This window comes from Drosophila santomea, chromosome X, assembly GCF_016746245.2.
Source record: "Drosophila santomea strain STO CAGO 1482 chromosome X, Prin_Dsan_1.1, whole genome shotgun sequence".
Classification (NCBI taxonomy): Eukaryota; Metazoa; Arthropoda; class Insecta; order Diptera; family Drosophilidae; genus Drosophila; species Drosophila santomea.
Window position 1 is genome coordinate 1,716,831 of NC_053021.2, and position 27,751 is coordinate 1,744,581.

General features: G+C 45.5%; 1 protein-coding gene across 6 annotated transcripts in view; it reads right to left on the bottom strand.

Moving 5' to 3' along the window:
* Positions 1-6,317: 6,317 nt before the first annotated feature.
* The window catches only part of LOC120457315 (teneurin-a), a 144,166-nt gene continuing 122,732 nt past the window's right edge, over positions 6,318-27,751 (bottom strand). For all 6 annotated transcript variants that reach the window (XM_039644814.2, XM_039644813.2, XM_039644816.2 and 3 more), the window contains 5 exons: positions 24,397-24,564; positions 23,980-24,172; positions 21,961-23,345; positions 18,935-19,503; positions 6,318-14,320 (listed from right to left, as the gene is read on the bottom strand). In XM_039644814.2, the coding sequence (XP_039500748.1) occupies positions 10,428-14,320; positions 18,935-19,503; positions 21,961-23,345; positions 23,980-24,172; positions 24,397-24,564 (6,208 nt within the window). In that variant the 3' untranslated portion in view covers positions 6,318-10,427. The remainder of the gene's footprint in view (positions 14,321-18,934; positions 19,504-21,960; positions 23,346-23,979; positions 24,173-24,396; positions 24,565-27,751) is intronic.

Consider the following 27,751-nt stretch of genomic DNA (forward strand, 5'->3'; position numbering starts at 1 on the left):
GTAACATTTCACTTCAGCCCAAAGTGCAGCTTGGCTGCTTGACTGCCTGGATTGTTTGGTCCCTTTGGTCCTTTAGGCATTTCGTCCTGTCTGGGGAAAAATGGAGGTCTTCGCAGCGCTCGTAACCGTACAGAGAACGATACCAAAATCGGTTTTGTAGTAAATTCAAGCTGATTCATATATGAAAAATACTTCTATACAAAACACATCTAGAACATTAATTAGAAGAGATGTTATACAGATTGTGATTATTATAATTATTTCGTGGTTTTCGGTGACTTAACTAGGTCGCCATTTATCCAGTGCCCAATTATCCAATTATCCATTCCATTAGTAAACATATTTTGCCAGTGCATTCAATCCTGTTTGTGTGGTGCGGCAGCTCGAACGGCAGTTGCCAATGCATTTGGTACATAAACTAAACTGCGCTGTGAGGATTCCCTATCATGCTGCTGTCCTCCTCCTTTCCCGCTCACTCACTCTCTCTCTCTCTCTCTCTCTCTCTCTCTCTCTCTCTTTCTCTCTCTCCAAACTGTACTCCCATTTCTTTGGCTGTTCCCAGGGAAAACAGCATGAAAATCATATTATAAATAAATTATGCAATTATAATTACACAAGAAAACTACTTGGGGCAAAACACGTTACGAAGAGGGACCGAATGAGACTGAGGCATTTTGCAGGAAAGAGACAGGTAGTGTTGGGCAGAAAGAGAAAGAGAGAGTTGAAGACTGGAACACACACACACACACGCACACACACACACATGGACATTAAACGCCAGAAGCCATATGTGTTCGTGTGAGAGTCCTGGCTTGTTGTCATGCCAGGCGGGTGAAGCTTTCCCACTTCCCAAACTTATTCAACTTTCGAACCCCACCACCCCCTTTCTCTTTGCACGTCCCAAGGCATGTGTGTGTGTGTGTGTGTGCGAGTGCCGGGCACAAATAGCACAAGTACAGGAAAATAATTACATTTTACGTGTTCCTATTAATCTTGCTGAGTTTTTAGTTTCAGTTTTAGTTTTGCCCACTAATTCACTTGCCTTCCATCCCTTTTACTCCCCTTTCAGGACCTTTCTTCACCCTTTCTCGAATTCAATTTTCTTGGTTGAGTTTGCTTTTTACTTTAGTTCACTTTTCCCCCCATTTTCTCTGAAATTCTTTGGCAGTCCAGTGACAAACAGCTCGATGTGAGTCATTTTCAAGGGGAGTTTTCCGATTGGAAGGTCATTCGGTGGTTTACGAAAGAAAAATATCGAACACACACACTCACAAAACAGAGGTGATCACCAAATCAAATTAATTTGTACCTGCCTAGTGATTAAATGACCAAAATCAGTTAGCGATATGACGAATATCTATATAATAATTAAGTGCGCAAGGCGATCATTAAATCTTAATATATAAGCATAATTTCTTTCTCTTTTTGCAATAATTTTTTATTTTAAATATGACTTCCAATCAGCACAAATGCGTTCTTCAATACAGAGAAGAAAGAAGCGAAATGAGGCGGAAAAGCTGCTCAGAACCATTTTCAGCTTTTGGCTTTAATGGGTTTCCGGAAAAGTCCTTTTCCCTTTGATAAGGGGAGGGCGGCGGCGAGAAATGGGGGCGTGGCATGGCGTGTGGTGTGTGTGTGAGTGTGAGTGTGTATGTCAGTAGCCATGATGTTGCATGCAACTAATTATGCTTTTTACCATTCGGTGGTTTGCTCTTTTGCCACTTAGCAACAACATAAGCCGCTTAACCCACTAAAGCCGCAGAATACACGAACACACACGCATACACACACTTATGCACTCACACACAGTGAGAGGGAAACACACACACGCAAATCTCATTAAAGTTGCGAACATGTTTCAAAATTAATTTCAGTAATTCTCCACTTGACTGCGGCTCTCGGCGAATGTGTTCACCGCTGTTCATCGCATTTGATGTATCCCATCGCCCATGCCCATGCCCATCGCCCATTGGCGCCTCTTTTTCGGCTGTCCAGGAAGCCGATCCTTCTGCTTCTGCTCCTGCTCCTGCTCCGCCATTGGGGGCGGACATGCTCCAGGACATTAGCCGGACCCAGGGCAACCGCAGTTCGAATGCAGCACTCGCAGGATAATCGCATCACTCGAAAGTTTCACCAGTTTCACCAGTTTCACCAAAACGGCAGCAAACGAAATTGGATTGCAATTTCTGGATGCTGAGGGAGGGTTGGTGCGGGGGTAGGTGTGGTGGATACAAATGGCCGCATGCACATATCTGCCATCTGCAATGCGGATAAGTATCCGAAATCTTTTTGAGCGCCAATTAATAAGTGATCCTTCAACTGAAAACGTTGGTTAATAATATTAATTAAATAAGTGCTTACTAATCAATACTATTTTGTCATCGAATGCATGCATAGTTGTGTTAGCACCAAGGCATTCATTTATTGAAATTTATTGAAAGCTCCGAGGAATAGTTCAAAATAATAGCAAATTTTCCTGTTCGAGCATCAATTGGGATGCAGGCTTAGCCGCCGACTGAGTGGTGACCCCGATGCCCGCAAAATGGCTGCTCCGTGTGGAAAGTGCCCTTTTAGATCCCATTACCACTGCAGGCATCCAGAAACGGGTGGCCATGGTCGGAGAACACACATAGACTGACATGTGGAGGCTGCGGAGTGGATGCGGTGACCTCCAAGGTGGACCGAAAGCTAGGAGACTGCATCCAGCATTCAGCATCCACCAGCATGGATTCAGGAGCCAGTTGCCAGTTGCCAGTTGCCAGTTGCCAGCAGGGCGAACTTCACTTAATGTCAACTTAATTGCATTGTTTCAGCCACAAATTACAAAACGAGTTTTGCACAAGGCTGCAAACATGTCGTCACTGGCTCCAGTTTCCAGCTCCACCCGCTCCACCCGCTCCACCCGCTCCACATCCTGCTCCTCCCCAGGATTCTCCACACTATTCTCTCTGTTACCTAGTCCTGCACTGAGAGAAATGTAATATCGCACGGCGGGTAGTGAATTTAAATGAATACCAACAAGGAGAATGCATTTTCTCGCCGTGCAGCTGCAACAATGGCATCCAGTGTGTGTCTGTCTGTGGGAGGGGAGGTGGCCCGGTTGCCAGCACCTGTAAAAAGAATCAATTGTGTGTGACCAAATTAAGTTCAGTGACTCACGGGAGGGGCCAGGAAGGAAAGGGGCACGCTGCCATTGTCAAGTGGAAGCCAAATGGGGATTCATTTGAATAGAGTGGCGGCCAATGCGGGATGTGCACGGCAATGGGTATGGGTATGGGATGCAGAAATGACTGCAGGTCGTCCTGTCGGGTTCTGCGAAGCTCCACACTCCGAAAAGCGGCGACTGGCGTGTAAATGGAGAATGTAACCAAATTGAAAACAGAACAGAGCATCACTTTGAATGCACTCCCACGAGAGGAAGGAAAAAAAGTGCGAGGAGGGAGGAGAGAGGGGCTGCAACTCAGGACTCGGAAGAGTGGAGGTCCTGGCTCATCCATTATCAGACCAGGATCAGAAGCGTCCGACAGGCAAATGCTAATTGAGGCTGCACTTTAAACGGCTTTCGATCTCAACGGCTTTCAATGCAACCTGCCGATCGGCCTGAAGGCAAAGAAAAACAATCAATTATTACTCACATATCATTTCAACAATTATGTTAACCTTGTATTTAATTTCTGTTATTTTCGCTTGGAATTCAAATGCGTTTCCTTGGACGAGGACAACTCTTTGACCAGATTTGGAGTCCACATTCTCGGGAGCCTTGGATTCTTGGTCTCGAAAGGATTCCTGGTGGTGGTGGGCTAAGGTGGAGGGGGTTGGGGATGCTCGCATTTCTCAGCCTGAAAAGGTGAGGATGGTAGGTGTGGTGTGTGGTGTGTGGTGTGGTGTGGTGTGTGTGTGGCGGCAGGTCGCTTGTTGGGTGGCTGCGAAGCTGTGGGGATGTGGGGCTGTGGGGCTGTGGGGCTGTGGGGCAGCACTCTGGCATCTGGGCCTTGGAAAAGTTGAGGTCGTGTGCATATGACAAAAGCATCTGCCTTTTGTTTGGTTGGTGCGCCCTTGGCTTTTTCCTTCCCTCTCTCCCCCACCCCACTCCACCCCCTCCGTCTGTGTGTGTGCGAGTGTGTGTGAGCTGAAGCATTCAAATAATTAAACTCATCAAGCCGGCTTCTTCTTGGCCTCCGCTCCGTTTAGTCTAATCTTCTTTGTTTTCTTTTTATTACAGGCCCGAGTCCTAGGAGCGCTTTTCCTTCTCTTTCACCGCATCCGGAAAATACACACTAGCACATTCACACACCGACACACCCACACACCCACACACCCACACACCCACACACCCACACACGCACACACGCTTACATGCCCATGGACTGAGCACGCATAATCCTTGATCTTTTGTTAGTTGTTTGCTCAACTTCTGGGTTCTCCCCCGCCTCCCCTTGTTTGTATGAGCACTTCCAACCACCCACCCAGCGTGCCCCTGCTCTAAATTATTAATTAAAGTATTTAACAAATATGCTAAAGTTTGCCATGGCTCGTGAGTCTGTCGCATGGTTTCCCGGCCTCATCCTAATCCTGGACACGCCCAGGAGTTCATTTCTTCCGAGTTAATAATGTGGCCATTGCGTGTGTGTGTGTGTTGACATTGCATCTTTTTGATGTCCCGCTGCCGCATCAAAGGCGAAGACCAAAATAGTTGACATTTTGTGTCTTTTGTTCCAGATCGCCTGCGAATTCCATGGCTTTGAAATGAGTTTTTCCATTTGTCAGCTTATTCCAAAAAGTCCTTTGATAGCAACATAAATATTTAGTATTATACATATGTATAAGAAACATTTATTTCTTTTTTTGGTTTGACTAGGAAAATAAAAAGAAAACATTCAAAATACTTTTTATTTGCATTGCACATTGACTTACCTTTGCCTGAGCTATTTGGTGTAGCAAACGCTTGGCAACAATAGCTTTACAATACAATACTCGAAGTCTATTCAATTATAAAAGCCTTTCCAGTTCAGATGGTATATATTTATATATATAGTATATTTCAGAAATATTTGGATTTTTTTGTCTGCTTTTGAATCTTTGATTTGGCATACGCTTTCGGTATACTGACATTCTGGATCGAAATAGTTTTGCGCCGATAGTCAACGGCCACTTCATTGGCGCCGGTTCGGTGCCAATTATATTTTTTTCGTGTCTATTTTTGTGTTTTGGCTTCGTTTATGTGTTTGGCTGGGTGTCAGGTCTAGGCTAGGAAACAGCTCTCCAGGCAAAGCTGCATACTGATGATGCAGATGATGCAGATGATGGCGATGGAAATGGGGTTGATGGAGGTTGCCAGCAAGTCTGTAATTGAAATGCAGAAAATGGAGAGCAGCCTCGACCTGGGAAAGGTGAGTACCGAGTACCGCCTCCCCTTTCTGTCGGGAATAAATAATGCAGCAGGTCTGCAGAATTGTGTGGTGCAGGAAGTGGATGGTTGATGCTGTATGCTGGATGCTTTCTTCATCTGTCTCGGCCTGAGCCGCTGTTGACACATAGTTTGTAGTTGGTAAACAGGCAACACACAACTGCTCAACGAGCACCTGAAGATGCTTTGTATAAATTTGAATATTTAACTGCAGCTGCAGTTGCCGATGGAGATGGAGATTGCGACGGCGGTGATGGTGGCGAAGGTGGCGAAGGTGGCGATGCACTGGCTTTGGCTTTGGCAGTCGTAGCAGTTACAGGACACCCGAAACCCACCACCCAGAAGTAGCAACATTTCACTCAAATCTAGCACAGCTGCTGGCTTCGCTCCGGCATCGTGGCCTGGCCAAATCTTTTGGCAAAAGCCGGAGACGGAGCAGGAGCGACCCTCAGCCTCCTTAGCCCCCTCAAAACGCATTTGGCATGCATGTGTGTCAACGCTCTGGCCAAGACAGCTGCAACGTCGCAGCAGCAACACCAACTGAGTTGATTATTATGTATGCATTTTGGGGCTTAACTTCCTTGGGGGGGGGGTGTGGGATGAATGATTCGACTGACATTTACCCACCGCTTCAATGATCACGTTTCCAGGGTATTTAGGCATCGCTATTTATGAAAGTAGTCGCAATATGTACACATGTATGTCCTTGCACAGCTGCACGATCAAATGGGATGTAATTTTCCAATCAACGCATCATTAATTTACAACAAATTATATTTAGGGCAAAAATAAGTCTTAGTGTACTCAGAAATTCTTATTTGCCATAAGAATGAAAGCTGATAGCTGCTTGAACAATTTAAATTTATGAAGTCTGCATATGTTAAGTTCAATAAAAACACAGGGGTATAGCTTCACATTTAGTTTTCATATTCATTTATTTATTTTTAATTAATTCATTAGTTTTATTTATTCTTAGACCCTTGATATCCTCAGAAGTTGTGTTGTGTGGTTTTTTCTTTTTTTTGTTTTGGTTTATCTTTACCGCTTGTCACTTGTTTTTTTCGTTTTTTTGTTTTTTTGTTTTTTTCCATATATATATTTTCATATATAATATAGTTCAACTTAATGCGCTTAAAATATTTCTCGTTTTGCGTTGAAATCATTACATATATGGTATATCATTATCATTATTGCAATAATTATCGTAGTTACTTTTATTTTATGTCATTTTAGTTTACTGTTCTGCTGTGGTAATATAATGCCATATATAATTGTTCATTTACCGATAGATACATATATGCATATGCCTAGGGGGTTCTAGGTGATGAATGGGGGTTATCGTTTATCGTTTGCATTGACAATGCGGCGGGGGATGGTAGAGGGGGTTTTTCACTCCCATCCCCCCGCCGACCCTTGAATTCTCCACTAAGCTTACACAGACAAAAAAAAGTTGGGGTGTTTTCTGTTCGTTTCTCAATTAATTTGAATTTGCCCTACAATATTCCTTAGGTTTGCTTGGTTTATTTACTATTTGTGAATTACATAGTTCGATATACTACAGATTCATCTTCTCTGCTATTTTGTCTAATAAATATAATTTGTTCTTCTTGTTTTTTTGTTTTTTAATTGTTCTCCTCTGCGTTTATTTGTTTTTAATAAGTATTTCAACTTTTCTTGTTGCGTCGCTGCCTTTTGGTTGGTTTGTTTATATTATTTTGTTTATATGTTTATTAATCTCATAAATTCTTGTTGTTGCTAAATTTTGTTGTTTGCTTTGCTGTCAAGTGTATATGTACTTGCATCTGTATTTATGTTGGTGTATGTGGGAGGGTGTTTATCTGTATCTGTATGTGTGTGTGTTTGTATCTGTGTGAGCTGTGTTCTAGTTGTTGTTTAGCTTGTTTATTTTGTTTGTGGTGTGCAAAACGTTTAAATGTTAATTTATCTCAATTGTTTCCCTGTTTCTTTATTTGCTAAGTATTTCTCCTCTTTTTTCGCCCCTCAACTTCAACTTTAGCATTAGTTTAGTTTTAAGTTTAGGTTTAGTTGTAAGTTACTCCTTCGGTTTAAGTTGAAGTTTGTGTAGCTCTAACATAAATATCCTAAAATACTTGGGTTTTTCAGTTATGTACACATAAATATTTCTTGCTGCGTCTGCTGTTCTTGTTTTATATTTTACTTTTACTTTATTTTATTTCGGTTTCTCCGTTCTCAAGCCATTTCATAGTTTGCTCTAATCAATAATATTTATTTTAGTGTGCCATTTGTTTATCTTTTTTTGTTTGCTTTTGAAGCAATTTCATTTCGTTTTTTTTTTGTTTGTTTTCATTTTGTTGCTTGTTTGCTTTTTATGCTTGCCAAATTCTAATAGGTAACTGACTCCTGCTCTTTTTCGAATTGTTTTGGTTTGCCAATCAACGAAACGGAAATGGAAACGAATCGAAAACCAGATGGGAGAAATTCGAGCGGAAAGTACAGTGGTACCCCGCACACATACAACTAACATGTAGACTCCTATACATATTACATATATTTATTTATATTTATATATGCCATTTATCCGATAGTTTGTCTCGTTTATTTTACATCTAGTTAGGCGCGACAACGATGGAGAAAAAAAAGCAAAAAAAAATTGCACACTTTCTGTGTGAGCTTGTATATATTTTTTTTTAATATTTTTATATATATATATATATATATATATATATATATAGAAATAGAGATTACGATGCACGGTGCCATATACGATATAACACTAGTTTACCTTGATTAGCCTTAGTATATATACACAGATACTCCGGAAAATATCGAGAGACTCCGAATTTCCATTCTTATGTTTTGATATAACGCTATCGCACGCACGCGACTCTCTTTTTCTCATGTACGGACAATAATTATTTATTGAGCGGTCACTCTTCTATTTACGGACATTTAGCAGTACACCTTCACCGATACTAATCGCTCTTGGGCGGACAACACTCGCTCCCTTGAACGGACACTCATACGGACACTCATTCTGCACTAAGCTGCTTTCTACTTGGCCGGCTCCTCATGCTCCCTTTTTAAGCTTCTTAACCAATTGATCGATCGTTTTGGCATCGTTTTGTGGTCTGTTTTATCGAGTTGTTAATTTTTATAAAATTTCGTTTTCTTGCTTGCTCGCAACTAATTCAGCAATCTTTTGTTTTCCTTTTCTACGGTTTTTTTTTGTTATTAGCAGTTATTTGCTTATTTTCTAGGAGGAAAGGAAACGATCAACACACACACACGCAATTATCCAACTATACCTATACATATAGTTGTTGCAATAAATTCGATAAGCACCAATGGAAAACAAGTGAAATTCGAGCTGCAAAAAGTGGGGTTTTCATAAGCGAAGCAAAATTGGTCAACTAATTCGGTCAAATTCTACTTTAATTGGCATCTAATATCTTTCTGGATCCCTGGCAATCTCAATCAAATTGGACGGAAAGCTCAACGATCTCGATCTGGGTGTTCCAAAGCTGAAATCATATATCTATTTTATGTTTGTGTTTGTTTTTAATACTGTTTTTAAGCTTTATTTATTTCGATTCGTTTTATGGTTTTGAGTTTATTTGGGCCGCATTGAGCTGAGTTCGAGAAAAGCAGACTTACAAATAATAACATAACATTTCACATTCCACATAATAATAGCATTAGTATGTATAATTAAAATTACTTTGATATATAATTTTTAATATTTTTTTTTTCTCTTTTTGGATTGTGGATGTGTTTGCCCTTGCCTCGGCCATATATGTATGTATGTATGAACAATAAAATTGAATAAATTAATTAATTAAGTAGGACAAAACTTAAACTTATCTATCAGGACATTACAGCTATAGGTTTCTCGCTATAAATATGTGTGTGTGTTCTCTATATTTAATATATATCTTTTCATATTTTATTAAAAAAAAAAAACATTTTTCCTATCAGCTACATTTTGTTGTTCGATCTCTATAATTACGTTTCTTATTTTTCGCTTCTTTTCCATTTAATTTTCAAAGCTGACACTGTGCAAAGCAAACGAGAGACAGCTTTCGCAAAGCAAAAATCTCCCACAACCCCAAAAACCGGTTGTCTATTGTAGTGAGTCCGTCGGCGTGTCTATGCGTACATGTGTGTGTGTGTGTGCGAGTTTTGGTCTGGGCCTGTCCTTCAAAATGTCCACTTCCGTTTCCGTTCCCGCCACCACTCTCTCCATTTCCGCTTATGTACATTGGATGGTTGGTATCAAATGCAAGATCCAAGGGATCAGCTCCTGAAGGTCCGTCGGTCAGTCCCCGCGTTCAATTGGTTTTGTTTAAAACTATGCCAGTCTCAAAAAGCTCGAGTACCACGAAAAAAAATTAGATACGCCCGTTCCCATGAATTTCCCGCCCCGCTAATTTTCTTCTTCCTCCTGCGCCCCTTATTGTGGTGAGTATGCATGTACATATGTTCTGTATGTATGGTACGCATTATGCTCGTATGACTACTACACTATGCTATCCATTATCGTTATATATATATATATATATGTATACTATATATGATGTACATATATATATAGATATCTGTATATCTATAACTCGTCTATATTCGTGGCTGTATCTGTAATCCGTAATCTGTATCTGTACTGCAAATGTATCTGCGGCTTAGCTGACGTCACACACACACACATATATAAACGTACATGCAGCTACATGGGATTATGTTGGCATGTCGCTTTCTTAGTTTACATACATTTTATTTCTTTACTTTTCATTACTTTTCTCTAGTGGCTAACAATAAAAAAAAATATTTTATGTATACGTGTATATATATATATATAATGTTCCTTGACATCAAAAAACTGGTTCGATAACATAGATTTATGTACTACATACATACATATATATATATATATATGTTTATATATATATATATGTATAAATATAAATAATTGTGTCTCTTGTTCGTCGGTTTTCACTGCGCTCCTCGCGTTTTAGTGGCTGGGTTTCAGGGGTTTCCTCTGGAGCTAACAGTCGGCTTCGCGATGGAGCTCCTCCTCGTTCTCCTGGATAAGATCGGTGGATCTGCGGCGTCGACGTCGCGAATTAGGCACCCCCGCCGCACCGCCGGTGGCGCCCTTCTTCTTCACGAACTTGATGTTGTACGGATCCTCCGCCAGTTCCGGATATAGACTCACATCGTGGATGTACTCACCCTCGTAGTTGTTGGCGTAGCTCTGCTTCAGGATCTCATCGGTCTCCTGCTGGCTCCACTCGAGGGCGGTGGTCAGTCCGCTGCGGAGTGCCTCCTTTTCGCGGTGCCACGCCTTCCGCACCGCCGTCAGCTTGGCGTGGTGCATCAGTCGCTGCTGCTCCTTGGCCACGGTGGTGCCGTAGCGTAGATTGATGATGGCGTGTGCCCCGTGTATCTTAACGTCCAGATAGTTGCCCGTATTCGAGGACGAGCCACCACTGGCTGATGACGAGGAGGATGATGAGGAGCCGGCGCCGCCACTAGCAGCTCCCGCTGGCCCACTGCCCACAGTCGCCTCTCTTGTGATCTCATGGAATGTGGTGTTCACCTGACCCTGCAGACGCTTCAGCTGCTGGCGATCCTCGGTGGCCCGCCAGGCGTCCTCCTTCACGAAGAAGAACGAGTCCTGCTGGGCATTGTGAACCACAAAGGTGAAAGGCAACAGTTTGGAGCGATTGAATACGCTGGTGTAGACGTCCCGGTAGATGGCATTCGCCGCCGGTACACTGGACACAATGGCCTGGCCATCGGCGGTACGGGAGACGACAATGCCCTTGCCAAACGGTGGCTCCGTATCGGACCCGATCGTCTTGGGCGATGGGTCCATCACATCGCACTTGAGGGCGGAACGCGGTGGTGCCGACAGCTGCTCAAAGTCCGACATTCGGCGCACGTTTAGGTGTGCGAGGAAACCGCTCTCCACCGCCATGGTGGGAATGTTATCGAAGGGCCGTCGCAGATTTAGGGCCACCGGATTGGCCGGTGGTCTGCCCCAAAGTGCTGGCGGCTGCCACAGATCGCGGGCCAATTGCGGCACCAGATTGCCCACATTGTAGCCCAGGGTGCGCATCCAGGCGGCAAAGTCCTCCGGATAGTGACGTTCGTGACCCACATTGATGGGATCGTTGCCATTAAATCGGTACAGATGCAGGCGCGTTGGGGAGATGATCCTTTCGGCAACACGCTGCCAGTCCGGCGACATCCACTGGCCAATCAATGGATCATACACTCGACCATCGCCCATGTGCACCAGCGTGGTCACCTGGTCCAGAATGCCGCCACAGAAATCGATGGGCAGATACAGATACGGATTCGAGTCGTACACAATGTGACCGAATGGTGAACGCATAATTTCCCGAATGCCCTCGCCGTACTGGTTGAAGAGCATTAGTGGTGTGCCACTCTGATCCGTGGCCACATAGTACTTGTGCCGGTACACCTGTGCGTAGATCAGATGACCAACATCGTCGTAGGTCAGTGACATTAGCTTGCCATCCCGCGGCGAGTATATCTGGCTGACCTCGTACGGTCGCTGCTGGTTGGTGTAGAAGAACTGTGTGACATTGCCAAAGTTATCCTTTCGGGTCGTCAGCCGCTTCAGATGATCGTAGTAGTAGCGCACATCGAAGCGACCCCGCTTGGAGGCCCGGACGAGCAGGCCCTGGGTATTGTAGTGGAAGCGCTCTTCTCTGGCATTTTGAGCCACCAGACCTCTCGCATCGTACTTATACTGCCCCTCGCCGAACTTCACAATCCTGTCCTGCGCATTGTACTCCATCGGTATCGTGTTGCCTCTGTAGGTGAGCGACAGCAGGTTGCCATTGTCGTCGTAACGGAAGCCCCACGGCTCCTGGGCCTCCACGCCCACCAACTGCCCATCGCAGTCCCATGTGTAGTTCTTCACATTCGTATAGCTATTGACCGCCATGTTTCGCGTGTAGGTGCGCGTCTGCGAGATCCGGCCGTGCACTCCATACGAGAACTCCATGCGGAACACTTCCAGCCGATGGATGGCTAGGGCCATTCGCTGCGTCTGGAAGCGTCCGTCCACCGTCCGTGTGAAGCTAGCGGTACCGTCATGCAATTGGGTTTGATTCTGTGCCGGCTGCGAGAATCGGAATTGGCCAATGAGGCTGGGTCTGCCGGTGCGCGGATCGTAGGCAAAGGCCTGCGTCGGCAGACTCTGACCACCGATCCTGCCCTGCAGTGCCACCACTCGCAGCTGGGAATCGTACTCGTAGCTAAACTTGGCATTGCTGAGACCCGTTTTGGCCACGTAATCGATCCGCTCCTCGGCCAGCAAACCGGCGGCATACTCGAAGTCCCATCGGTACTCCAGTTCCCGTTCCGTGTGCGAAACGGTGCTCGGCATTCCGGTGGCCTCGTTGTACTGGAACTCACTCCTGCCATCGCCATGGACCACCTCCGTCAACTGGCCAGCGGCATTGTAGCGATAGACGATGCGGGCTCCATCGCCCGGTAGGATTGTCTGGAGCAGCGCTCCCGCATGGCTGTAGTGCTGCAGATAGGCCCTTGTGCTGCCCGGCGGCGTGTAGGTGCAGCGGATGAATCCAATCGAGGTCTGCATGCTGAAGCTGTGACGAGTACCGGAGGGCAGGACCACATGCCTCAAGCCGCCAGCATCGTCGTACTGCAGCACAAACTTTCGCTGGCTGGCCAAGCCGATCTCGGAGACCAGGTTCCAGTCGTTGTACACGAAGGACACGATGCCATCCTGCTGCGAGGTGATCTCCGAGAGCAAACCATGTCGGTCGTAGCTGTACTTGAGCTCCGCTGGACCCCAGGCCCAGCCCTCGACGCGATTGAATCGATCGTAGGTGATGTTCACCGGATAGCCATTGGTGGGGTAATAGGATTTGGGCAGGCCAGACTGGTCGTAGGCCACTATCAGGATTGGGGTGCGTCGGGAATCGTAGAAGGTCTCGCGATTGGTGAACTGATCGAACTCCACGCCAATCACACGCGACTGGTTGACCCAGATTTCACGGTTGAGCGTCTGCTGTGGATTCCTGACATCCCCCACCAAACTATAGACGGAGTACATGGAGTTGGTCAGTCCCTCGCCCATGGTGACACTTTGGTGCGACCACATGGCCAGCATTTCCGCCTCCACGGGCAGCGCTGCCTCCAGAAGGGGGTGTCTGGCCACGGCAGAGGCCTCCACCACCACGCCATTGTCGCCATGGATCACCAGGGTGTTGTTCGCCTTCAATTCCGCATCCGCGTGGGCTTGTCCGCGCTTCAGGAAAGTGGATCGCACTCCGCCCAGAACCAGCAGCTCGTTGGCCTCGCCGGCGATCCGTTCCCTCGAGAATAGGGACTCCACGGAGGCATGGACGTAGACAGTAAGACCCTGGCTATCGGCCAGCTGGGAGGTGATCCTCACGATCTCACCGCTGGGCAGTATCATTCCGGTCACCCGACCAAACTCGTCGTACTGATAGATGTACGTCTCACCGCCAGAGGAGCGGGAATTCAGCAGACCCGTGTTACTATCGTAGTCCAGCTCGATCTCCTGGCGACCCTTCTCGCTCAGCTTGGTCATGATGCCAATGCCATTGATCTGGATCTCCGATTTGTGATCCTGCGTGTTCTCAATCGAACTTACCACATTGCTGTAGTCGCGCAGGAACTGAATCTTATTGCCGGAAGCATCGGTCACCGTTGACAGGCGGCCGAAACTGGTGTTCTTCGAGTACAGGAAGCTGTAGCGCGTCTTTCCGGAGGTCAGATCTTTGGTGGCCACGTGCTGGCCATAGCGATTGAACACATAGATCTCACTGGACGGTGGGAAGGGAATGTGGAACTCGCCGTTCTCATCGTGCGACGGCAAATAGTGCTCCAAAGCCAGAACGTGCAGGGATCCTGAAAGGATAGGGGAAACACAAAATATATATATAATATACATTCACAATAATAATCGTATTGGAAAAGTAGTTTAATTGGCAACTTTACAACCTTTTCATATATTACGAATCAATTAAGAAGAACGAGTTCATTTTATTATGCGCGCCGAGTTAAAAGCACTTTCTGGAAGTTAAATGCAGCTTTTTTTTTACAAGCGTAGCTTATCAACTTTATTTACTACCTAATGGGTGGCTGGAAAAGCTTGAAAAACATCTGCTCGGCATTTGATTACCTTTTCGCTCGAATGCTGGGAAAAGTCGTAAAAAAAAAAGTCGCACACTCGTTGTCCTTGCCAGATAATTGACTCATTTATTCATTCCCAGTTCCTCGGACAATTCCTTTTAACTGGTCATCAAATTTATTCGCACTTCCTTAACGGTCCATTCCCATTACAATTCCCATTCCCATTCCAAACACGAGTTTCCCTTGGTTTGTTGATCATTTGCTTAAGCTAAACGCCAAGTTCCTGCAGCTGTTTGTTTTTACTACTCTGCATTTTCCCTTCCTTAGTTTTTCCTGCATTTTACCACTCATCCACCCACCCTGTCCATTGAATATTATCCAATAAACCCCCCCGTCCACCCTGTTTTTCCGTTTTTGAATCACTGCAAATGCACAAATACAAAATGGCATAGGTAAGTTCCGTCTGTAAGCGAGTGGTGAGTGCTTAAGTATTTTTGTGCAATTTGCTACTACTACTACTACTAGTCATCCTGCCTCCTCCTGCTGCCACGCCCCTATTTTGTGCGCCCCCTGCAAAGCGTTTCATTTTAGTTAGTGTTGAAAATCGCTTTGGATTTGCATAAATTTGCTTGCCTTACGCCTCACAGCTCCCTGGTATTTTCCCCCTTTTATTTCAACACCTCTCAACAACACCCACTTTCCTACGGCTTTGCATTGCAAACAGACAACAAGAAAAGACGATGACAGCGTTTTGTATAAAAACTAACTGGAAAAGCGCAGGGTGGCGACGTCTTTGGAACACATTAACTTTACATCATTGCCCGAAACTGCATTCATCTCAAAATGCCATTCGTGTTGGTTTAGGGATACTTTCCATGGATTTTTAAAGCAAAACGGGTGCCACAATCATCATTGCAATTACTAAATAGAAATACTCATACTCATACTGCTGCATAAACCACACACACATTCTCCACTGCTACCGGAAATGATTGCAAAGCAAGGACCTTTTCGAAATCCACCCCAACATAAACCTCCATTTCACGCAATTATTGCATGCAACAATTCACCGCTGATTGCGAATTATGTGCCAGTGTGTTGCTATTTTCACATATCACAATAAAAATATTAAATACATTGTGGCTTCTTCTTCTCGTTGCGGTGCGGGCAGTGTTGATTTGATTTGATTGCGTTACAGTTCATTTACCCGAACCCAAACCCAAACCCGAATCCGAATCCGCATTCGAATGCGAATGCGAGGACCCAAGAGCACAGCGGCAAGGAGGCAGGATCCTTCCCACCAAAAGACACATGACCGAGACCACCACCAACACCACCACCACCACCACCATCACCCACACCACCCACAGTTCTGTACCTAATCCCCATCCAGCCCCATTGGTGACCTCGTGTAGTTGGACCGTAAGCCATTATGGTCTCATTTTAGAGGAGCTTTTTGGTTTCGGGTTCGGCGTGCTGTACAGTAAAAAATATTACGCCAAAAATGCATCACATTTGGACTCCTTTAATTGGATTGATTTCAATTGGAAACTTTGCCTAAATGTGTATTGATTTCAAAGGGTAGCGTAAATATTCCTCAATTATTTCCATTCGAACAGGTTTTTTCCACAGTGTAGTCCGTCTCTCGTTTTCCCAACTGAAGCTGGGGCATTGGCATTCGAATTGGCAAAGCGCCAGACCAACGATTGAGCGAATTTCAATGCAATAAATGTGTGACGCTCAGCTGGAGGTTACCACCCACCGCCACCACCCGCTGAATATGTACGTGTGTGTGTGTGTGGGTGAATTGTAATGTAATGGTAATGACCCCATAAACTGAACAACTTGTTTGTGCCCAGTGCAAAGGGTTGTTGCCATTGTGTCGCCGAATGTTTGGTGTTGCTCCCACCAAACCCACAAGCTGCTCGCTCTTTAAACCATCCTTAGTGGGTTTGTTACACATACACAAGGATATCAGGGTGTCCTGCAAGCGTCCTGAGCGTTAAACAGTCGCCATGGCCAGCTGGCTTGGCATATGTCCAAATCGCTGGCACAATTGATATCGACGCGAATTGAGGATGTATAATGTATAATTTATAGTTTATGCCATAAAAATGTCATAATATATGATATATATAATCATCTAGAAAGGGACAGGCTTCGTTAGCTGAGGTGATTAGCTTTACAAAAAACGTATAATTATTTGGGCGAAGTTTGAAGTAGAACAAACGGATATCTTTAACTGTCTCCGTTTTTCTACTGTTCCCCCATCGATATTTCTTTATTTTCAGATCGCTTTTCCTTCATTTTTCTTTCGGTGGCAGGGCAATTAATGCAATCATTTTTCACATACTCGCCGGGGAAAAAGGCCACTTAAGCTTGCGAGCTGCTAATGAAGCTTATTTACGTTTTTCCGTGGCCTGCAGCTACATTTGTATGTGTCTTGTCTGCCCTTCACAAATGCGAAAACACCTACGTATATTCCTATATATATATATATCTAAATATGTGTTTGTGTGTGTCTGTATGTATTCCTAATTAATGATTTGAAGGGGCGGCGCGTTTTTTGGAAGGAAGGACGCGAAACGCGAAAAGCGGAAAGTTTTGCCAATTCAATGCCGCGTAGGTAATAAGATTGATTTTCACTTTTTCGCTTTTCACACTCACACAGCAATCACTCACACGTGTGCACACACCACCCATACAGCCACCAATGCCAGACAAAAACTTGATTAATTATGGCCATTGATTTGCTTTCCACGGCTTCGGCTACAACTCTCGCACAGCCTTTTCATTAATTTCAGCGCCGAGTTACCGAGTTGATGATGATCCGCGTCCGTCGCGTCCGCCAGGAAGGAAATCCAAAAAGAGGAAACGACGCCACCCACAATGCTACCCAAACCGAAAATCCACCCTTTTGTCCATCGTTAGGGGAGTCGTCATCCACATCCACATCCACATCCACATCCACTCCACATCCGAAGCCCCCATCCCGTTGCTTTTGTGGAAATTTATTAATTACGTTTTTGGTCTTATCAAATTACGCTCTGCTAATGCACTCAAATTTATACCTTCCGTGCTTTTTTGAGCTTTTGCTTCCCCGGAGGACTCTCTATTTGTACACTGAGAAAATACCATTGAGGTTAAAGTTTAAGCAAAAAAAAAGTATGTCATTCAGCTGCCTTTCAAAGTTTTATGATTTTAATTTAAGGCAATTTTAAATATTTAATACTGTAGTACAGCTACATTCATAACTTGTGTATTCATTTTCTTGAAAGTAATAGCATTTGAAAGACATAGAATTTTCCCCTGTGCGTCTTTTCCCCAATTTTCCTGTCTCTGCCTCAAAATTTATTGGCGGCCATTTTGTTTTGGGTTTTTCTTCAGTTACCTGAGAGAATGTGAGTGTGCTTCTGTGTGAGTGTGTGTTTGAGAGTGGGTCCTAATTTGTCGTCGTTCGAATGGTAACGGAAATTGGTTTCGCTCCTTTCCTCTTTGGCATGCCCTCCTTGGCCCCGCCCCCCCCTTCCCATTCCCTTTTGGCCATAATGGCCAATTACAACAACAATTGCTTGTTCCTACGCAGCTTGTTCATTGTTCAAGTTTTGTTGCCATTTCCGTCGCTGTTGTTGCTGTTGTTGCTGTCATTATTATTATTGTATTTGCTGTGGTTGTGTTTTGCAATATGTCGAAACTCAACTTCCGGTTTTCCCGCATTTTTCTGTTTATTTCCCTTTCTTTTTTTATCCGATACACGATATACGATATACGCGATACACTCGATATACTCTGCCATCCAGTAGCAGTTAACATTTTCTATTTTCGTTCCCTTTGCCGCTTGTTAACACAATAACATGGCCAAAGAACGGCAGAAATAAGAAGTGCTAGTTGAAGAAAATTTGCCAAAAGGAAATGTTCCATTTTCCATGCCGTTGTGTTTGTGTTGGCGAGTCTGTGTGCAACACAAAAGCAAATTGCCTGGCCCACCCACTCATACACATACACACACACACACACACACACACGCGAAAGCTACGCACACATGTGCGGGAAAATACAACGAAGGAAGATGACAAATTTGCTGTATCAGATGACAGTTGTTGGGCCCCTCTGTCAGGATACTGGAAAAGCAATATGTTTTGGGGTTCCTCCCTTGAAAAAAAATCCCACAGAATACGGCTAAAAATGCATCGCAAGTAAGGTGAATTTTGTACTGAAATGCCTGTTTTCCTACAGTCCCAAATCTCAAGATCTTCACTTTAGCTAAATATATGTATGAATATAATGTGTTTTGAATCGGTCCAAATGGAATATATGTATGTATGTATATTGTGAGATATTCAAAGATACTTCTTCTTATAAAATTTGTAGTAAATGAACGGAACTCACCTTGATCGGCCACATTGATGACTCCATCCTGCGCCACCGCGATGGCGGATATGGCCTGGAATCGAGCGTTGGAGGACAGCAGCGTCTCCGCATTGCTCAGCGTTCCGTCGTCGTTCAAAGTGGCCGCCCCGCCGCCAATGCCCGCCGCCGTGGTTTTGGCGCCCAGGAGCACTGTGGTGGTGGTGGTGGGTCCGGTGGACATTAGACCGCCGCTGCCCACGATGCTGGCCAGAGTGCCGCTGCCGCCGTTGCTGCCGGTGCCGGAGTTCGATCCAGATCCGGTGGACACGGCGATGCCGCCCGCACAGATGCAGGCACCACCGTTTGCTCCACTTCCTCCGACGCTGCCGCCGTTGGAGCCACCCGCTGAGCCACCGGACGAGGTAGCCGACGAACCGTTGCCATTTCCGCTTCCGTTTCCGCCCGACGGGGTGGTGGGCGTGGTGCCGCCATTCGGACGCGTTGGATTGACGGTCGTCGAGTAGGCGCCGCCGCTGGCCCCGCCCACTCCCGAGTTGGCAGCGCTGCCATTGCTGCCGCCTCCAATCGCACAGTCGCACGTCTGAGATCTGTGGGGGAAAAGGGGGAAAATTCATCTTAGTTGTGAAAATATGGGAGCAAGTAGTTGATAGAAAATAGACTTTTCATGCATAGATATAAGTTGCATTTAAGTTCTATTAACCATAATGTCCTTCAACATAATCTATACAAAACAAACTGAATATGGGCCCATTCTTCTTAGCAAATTGAGCGACTGTAAAGGCTTTTCCTGGTCAACTTCCAGTGTGCTAGTGCTGCAGATATGGTTCATGTAGTACTACGAAGGGTTGAGAGCCATCAACTCACTCCTGCCTCATCCTCATTTTCCCTATCTCTGGGCGCACCCTTTTCTTCGGGTCTTCCTGCAGGATTTCCCCTGCTTTTCTGCCTGCTCGGGACGCATATTTATGATGACATTGTTTGTTCGATAAACAGTCTAAAGTAAAGCGAACTCCGGGTGCCGCTTATCGCAGCCACGCCCACGCAACAGACACGGACACAGACCGCCCCCATTCCAGCTAGCCCATCGCCCTTAACCCTTGACAGCCCCGCTAGCTACCCCTCGGGCTCTTAACCCCTCCTTGGCTACCTCTCGAAAGATATGGCTCTGCACAAAAGACGCCGGGGGAAGAAGCGCAAAAACGCAAAAAAAAACGAGTGAAAAGTTGATTTATAGTTTCTGTCTGTGGCGCGACGGCCGCTAATTACTTTGCCACGTCTGCCGGCCACGCCCACTTCAATCGCCCGCCGCCCGTATCTACGCTTTAACCCCCTGACACCTGACGCCATTCACATGACCCCACAAAATTCAGTGCGAATAAAGTTGAGCAATATTATGCTTACAATGGCATTGCTATGTATTTAGATAGATATTATGTTAGAATACATATATTCTACATATCTGTTAAAAGAATTGTTTCTTCTTTTTCTTTGTACTTTATGCTCAAATGAAACTGACCAACACTAAGGAGATTTTTAGCACACTATACAGTACTGCGCTGTAGTACTTTTGCGCTTGGCAACGTGGCATGAAATTATTCCGTTCGCGTCAGGAATTTAAGTTCATTGACTGCTGTTTCCGTTTCCGTTTTCTGCCCCGCTTTAATCAATGCACAAAATGCAAATGGCTTTAGTGCCTATGGAGCACGAACACATTTATAGAAGCACATGTATGCACACACACACACATGCATATGTACATGTATGGTATGTTGTGTACTGGGGCAATGAAAAATCAGACAATGAAATTCCCCAATGTGAGAATTCCAATTAATTTCTGGTCACCGTTTTCGATGCCTTCAAAATGGGTTAATAAAGTCAAATAAAGTTAACATGACTCTGGATGCCTGTGGATGGCCAAAAGAGCAGAGAGAGATGGATATTTTTGCAAGCACCGGTACCATTGCATTTATATGGCATAGAAAGGGAGCCCAAGCAGGAGAGAGGGAGAGAGAGGGAGAGAGAGAGAGAGAGAGAGATGGGGATATAGTACACTAGGGGGTATTGCCTAGTTGGCCTGACATTTATGGCCGTTTTGGTGCATTGGCAATTTTGTGCTGCTCTTGCTGAATTTTTATTATTTATGCCCCACTCTACGCTCGAGTTTCCTTTCTCCTTTCTCCTTTCTCCTTTCCCCTGTCTCCTTCCCGCTCTCCATCCCGCTCCCTCGTCCTGTGCGCGTTTTGTCCCGTGTGTCGTTTGGTAGACATTTTGAAAAATTGGCTGATATCGCTCGGCAATATGCAAATAGCCCGGAGCTCACTTAATTGGGTCAAGTATGCGCATAAACAAGTCCGAGCGGAGTCAATCTACCCACCCATTTTCCTGCATGCCAATTACCCCATCCACACCCATTCCACACCCATTCGATTCGTTCGTTCCATTCGATTTTTGGCCAGCGGCCTGCTGACCAAATTCCCTGTAATGTTGACCCAGTAGCGAGTCAATATTTGAGGGCATAAAACAACTAAGAATGCAATAGTTGGGTATTCCAACTACATATGCCACATACAACATACCCACACAAATCTATGCGCACACGTACCCAAGCACCCGGGCACACTGCTAACTATTGGGAATTATTTATTTTCAGTGCACTTTGATAACTCGCCAAAGTGCAAATAATGCAGAACCCCCTCCAATGACAGCAAATTGGGAACCTTTTGAATTATAATTTTCCAGCTAAGCGCACTCAAAACTGTGTGAATTATTGGCTATTAAACTTTGCAGCAGCACACATATTTTATATTTAGGATAAAAACCTAATGGAGAATAATTTATGTTTCCCATTATTGTAAAATATATGTCGCAAAATGCTTGAAAGTAGCAAACTATGGCTGCCACAGTTAAAGGTTAAACGAATGACCCAAATTAGTATTTGGAACTCATAAAGAATGGGGTATGATACATATTTGACTTTAAATGCAACTTTATCTGCGGGAATGTCGCACATAAAAGATACAAACAGAGAGATAGTATCTACTCACCCCGTGCCCTCCTGTTTTCCGGCAAAGTATCGCATATTGCCGGCCGTGTCCACCACGCGAATGGAATTGACCCGCCTGGAATCGCTGTCCGCAATGTAGAGATTGCCGAAGGGCGAGAAGGCCATGGCAAGGACGGTGCCGAGGACATTGTCCGCTCCCGTCTTGTTCACACGGCCATCCTGACCGCCATTGCTGCAGTGCAGCGGTGTGCCGGCTACCACGCGGATCTTCATGTCCGAGGTGAGACGCAGTACGAGGCGATCGTCGATGAAGTGCAGGGATCCGTCCAGTGGACTCAGGGCCAGGCCGGTGGGCCATTGCAACTGCGCCTGATTGGCCATCAGGGTGCCGCTGCAGGGAGCCGGACTCCAGTGATTGTGATGTCCATGATGGCCGATCAGCGTGTGTATGACGCCCTTGGGATCGACGGCTCGGATGTTGGTGCCATCGGCAATGTACATGGTGCGATCGGCGGCGATTGCCAGGCCCTTGGGATGCGAAAGGCGGGCCAATAGGGCAGGTCCACCATCGCCGCAGTTGCCCTCGTCACCGGGAATGCAACGCTGGCCACTGCCCACCACGGGATCACTGTTGATGCTGGGATCCTTGACCTTCTCCAGTCGCACGAGTCGCAGGATCTGATGCCTCTCCGGATCCGATATATACAGATGGCCATCGGCCGGCGAAACGGCCAGGTAATACTGATACGACACCTGGGTGGCGCTCAATTGCAGAATGGTGTACACCTTGCCGTCGGGCGTGATGCGGCGCACCAGATTGAAGTCGCCCACATAGAGACTGCCATCGGGCCCGGTGGCCAGGGCGATGGGCGTCAGCAGCTTGGCATCCTTGGCCACACCATTGCAGTAGTCCGGACAGGTGAGTGGTCGCTGCAGACCGGTGCCCATCACCACCTTGACGGTACGCGGGTATTCCTTCATGTGCAGCGTACTGCCGTCGCCCTTCTGCAGTATGCCCTCGTGGAAGTTGTAGTGGTGGTGAATGTCCAGTCCCCAACCGCCGATATCGGATATATCCACATCGTAGCCCTGCAACTTGGCCGTCTGGGCAATCCAAACGGGCGACTGGCAGGTGCTGTGCTGATAGCCCACCGAAATCCGGGCCACAGTCACGCCGTACACCTTCTGCCGATAGACATTGCGCTTGTTCCACGCGAATGTGTGCACCAAGCTGGGATCCGCCTCGTAGGTCTTCACATGGAGGGCGCCCTCGATCTCCACGCCCACATGCACATGGGTCAGAGTGGGCGGTATCGTTTCGCCGGTGAGGCGCATGCGCACAATGCTCAGATAGCCACTGGCCTGCGAGGACTGGTAGGTCAGGTGGAGGTCCGAGCCCGGAATCTGGATGGATTCTTGCACGATCTGTGAATGGAGAGCAGAAGCACTGGGTTAGCACTCTTCAAAATAGCCATCAGTGGTTTAAGTTTCTCGTTGTTTCGTTGTTTCCAAGATCCTAGTCACTTCTTCTTTCATCCCCCTTTTGGTGACAGTAAACTGGGGGGAGGGGGGGTGTTAAAAACTTTACCTAGACCGGGCCAAATTGCCCTCGGACGTAACCAACTAAGGCCCAGAGTGAGGGAGGGGGGGGAAGCGGGGGCGAGTGACCGAGTGTCTGCTGGTGACCGCAGCTGGACAGGTTCGAGTGCTGCAATTAAACGCATTACGAATCCGACGAGAGCCAGACCTTCGAGGAGGACTCCCACGCTCTCGCCCAGAATTAATGTCCACCTCACTGGCCCTTTTACCCAAAGGCACCCAGCAACATCATGGCCACCAGTGCCATCACCTCCAGCAGCTCCCCCTCCATTTTCAGCGGGCAGATGCAAAGTTATAATGTCATTAAGGCAAACTTTAAATTAATTAAAACTGCGCTGCGTCCAGCATCTGCTGCCCGGACTGCTAATTAGGAATGGCATTAGGGACGCGCCACGCTAAAGTACTACTATAAATGGTAAATGGTAAATGAGGGGTACTCCCACAACCACCAACCACCCACCTGAGTCTCGGCAAAGATGACCCTTTTGCCGGGCATGGCGCCCACTCCGTTGGGCATCCAGGTGCTGATCAGCTGGGGCCGCAGCTTCTCGTGGTCGTGATCCATGCACACCTTGCTGGCATCGTTGGCCTCGTCCGCCGTGTGGTAGTGGATCGAGTTGAGGAACGTCAGGGCGGGATTCAGTGGAGCGACCCTGGAAGTAGAAGCATATGTATTAGCCGGGATATTTTCAAAACTATTACAATGGTATTATTATCATTATGTAACTAAATATGTTATCTAAAATAAATACGTTAAAACGTTAACAAAAAATATTTCAGCGATTAATGTTTTATTTTTGAGTTTCAGGTGATGAGATTAAGACTATTTGCATTGCAGACAAGCTGCAGGTTATTTTCAGGAACTGGAAAAACTCACTTGATATTCCTGCTGGTCGTCTCGTCGTCGTCGCTGAGCTGCATTTGCACCGGCGGAAGGACCACGATCCTGTTCCAGGGCACAAAGACGGTGCGGGTCAGAGGTCGGAAGGGGGAGCGCTGGAACTGCAAGGTCACCGCTCCGCCGCCATTCACCAGCACATCGAACCTGCAAGTAGAGTGGGCATGAGAAATATGAAATGGAATACGAAATTAGTGCAAAAGTTGCTGGCAAACATGCAAATTAATATTTTAATGAACTTGAAGCGAAGGGAATTGCACGAGATTCCACCCCGCAACCTAATGCCAGCCAGCCAGCCAGCCAGCCAGCCAGACAGCCAGTCAGAGAGCCAAGGTGGAGCCCCAGATAATACCTCAATTGTTTGTGGGAAATTGAAAAACTTTGGATGCTGCAGAAGGTATAGAGAAGAGCACAAGTTAAGATCCATCCATGCACCTCCCTCTCCCCCCTTCTGTTCCCTTATCATGCGTTAGCCGCATTAAATATAATGATGGCGATTGCGAGCCGCCGCCATTATTACAAGAGAAAATTCGCATTGCAGCTACGGAAAAGTTGCACAAACTTCTTCTGCCAAGAGGACGAAGATGTTGGAAAACAAAGGGACAGAACAACAACAGCGGGGTAAAAAACGAAACTGGGGGGTGAGAAAATCCAGGAGCAGGAGCTCGGAAAAGCTCGGAAAGAGAGTGAGCCAAGTTGCGTTGGAAACTCAAGAAATGGCAAAAACTTTTACTTTTGAAATATTTAATTAATGCGATTTTTAATTGTGTTTTGTGCGCGCAACAGAGATAGCATACAGATAGCAGATATCAGAGTGCGATGGCCTGCATCTGGAAAATGTTTCAATGCCCCACCCGCATTTTCGCCGAATCAAATGACAAAACATTCAATTGAATTGCCTCGTAAACAAAGCGACCAAAGCTGCCCCATAAACATGTCCATAAACAAGGACATGCATTTCATTAAAAATAAAGTGGTTACAAAAAGAAAAAAAAAATAGCGGAAAAAAACACTACAAATATAAAAGGGCATTTGGTGAAATTGGTTACAATTTTTGCTAATTTAATTTCACTGTTTTTGTCGCTGCAGCTGTTTGTTTTTTGGCTGCTTTTATGGCTTGCATACAGTAGTGACACATGTGCATATGCAATTCGGTGTAAACGGGATTAAAGTGCACATATTACGGAGCTTTCTTTTCAATATTTAAATTTTTGATGGATTTTTACTTGTTACTTAAACTGAAGACTACTAGAACTTCTCATTTTGCGCCCACTTGCTGCTGGACCTATTATGTTGTCCGCATGTGTATGAAGCTAAAGTCTGTTGTGGCGGCATTGCATTTATTTATTTGTAATTGAATTGGATTTTATGAGCACGAGCAGAGCGAAAATACGGAGAAGTGCGAGTAGTGGCAAGTGGTGCGGCGGGCGGTTTTTGAGGGTGGTGTAGCATTTAGCGGAGGCAACAACCCAAAAACATATACCAACACCCACACATGCACACACACACACACTTGCTCACAGGAATAAGGACATACGTTTCGCTGGGCCAGCTCTAATAATACTTATGCAATAAAAAATGCCAGCAATAATCCCCTGCAGCACAATATAATGACTTTTATTACCTTTATTACTATGACAACAACAACCAACAATGCATGTCAGCCAGCCAGCCAGAGCAACAACAACTAAAGCAGCAGCAGAAAAAAACATAATAAAAAATGAAAAAAAATTAAGCAGGACAACAAATGGTGGCGGCCAAAAGAGCAACAGAGAAAAGAGCCAAGTCGGTCCAAGTCCGAAAGAAAAGCGGAAAATGCGAGCGAGTGTGTGCGGGGTAGCTAATAAAAGCATAGAATTGAAATAAACATTATAAATACAAAACCATAAAATCCTGCAACAGAACAGAGCCAGGAAGAACCAAGAACCAGCTACAACAATCTGAGTCCAAAAGTAACAGGACACACACATATGTACATATGTGTGTGTGCGAAAATCCCGGGAAAGCCAGCGAGTGACTGGGCGGAAAATGAGGGGGCGGCTACCCGCTAACAACACACTGTTGCTTATTGGGCCGCATAACATGGCACAGCAGCAGCATTAGCAACAGCAGCAGCAGTAGCTACAGCACTTTCAGCATTTTCAGCTGCAGAAGGCATGCCATAAACCAAAATGAATTCAGCAAAATAACTCCTATTTAGGTACACAGCGAAAAAGGGTTTCAAAACACTGTTTGAATACCAAATAACTCATTAAATACTCTATCAATATTGCGACCTTTAAAGCAATTCAATGGCATTTGGCGAAAACCAGTTAAAAGTAAGTCGAAAGAAAAGTACTAATTCGCTGGCGGGCAGTGTATAACGAAAAAGGTAAACATAAGGCGAACATAAACAGGAATTATGGCGAGGCAGAGAGCGAGAACAAGGCGACCAGCAGGGATATAAAAATAACAAGGACATTTTTAAAGACTCTTTAAAGGACCGAAACAACCACAAATAATAAACAACAACACACATATTGTCATCATAAAAATGCATAAATAAGAGCTGTGGAATTTATGCCGGGCCAGGACCTCTTTTTGTGGCCCAGCAAGTAGTTGCAGTTGCGACATTCGGCAGCAACATGCAACATATCGCTTACTTGGCCATTGGCCTAATGAGAAATTATGGCCACCACACACAAGCTCACACACAGGACAACAGTTGGGCAAAAGACTCGTTTCCTTTTTATTTTCAGAGCTCGGCACATGGCCTACAAAGATATGCTATGCTATGCTATACACCTGCATATTTGTCTAGGCTAATGTGCGAGTGTGTGCGAGATTGAAATAAACAAAGCGAGAGTATGTGTATGTGTGTGTGTGTGTGTGTGTGTGTGTGGAAAGTAAACACAAATAATCATCAGACAGTCGGAGTTTTGTCTGTCTGCTGCACAGATTTTGTTTGTGTTTCTACGCTTGGCCATAATAAAATCAGACAGAGTCGGGTGCGAAATGTTTATTTAAATTGGCCAACACACACACACATAGAGAAAAAGAAAATGGCAAAACAACAAGGACAGCAAACAATGTTGCTGATGGCAGCAAACGGAAATCCTTTTTACAAAAAAGAAAAACAACTGCAAAAATATTTATATTAGATATATTGGATAGCCAGCACTTTCCCTCCGAATTTTGCCATCCATTCACAGTTGAGAAAATATTCTGACTCTGATTTTGATTCAGATTCAGATTTTGGTGCCGTCCTTGCATCTTTGATAGGCTCAATTAGAGCAAAAGTTCTCCGAGCATTTGTGCTTAAAAAGCAATTTGAATGAAATGTCAAATAATTGAA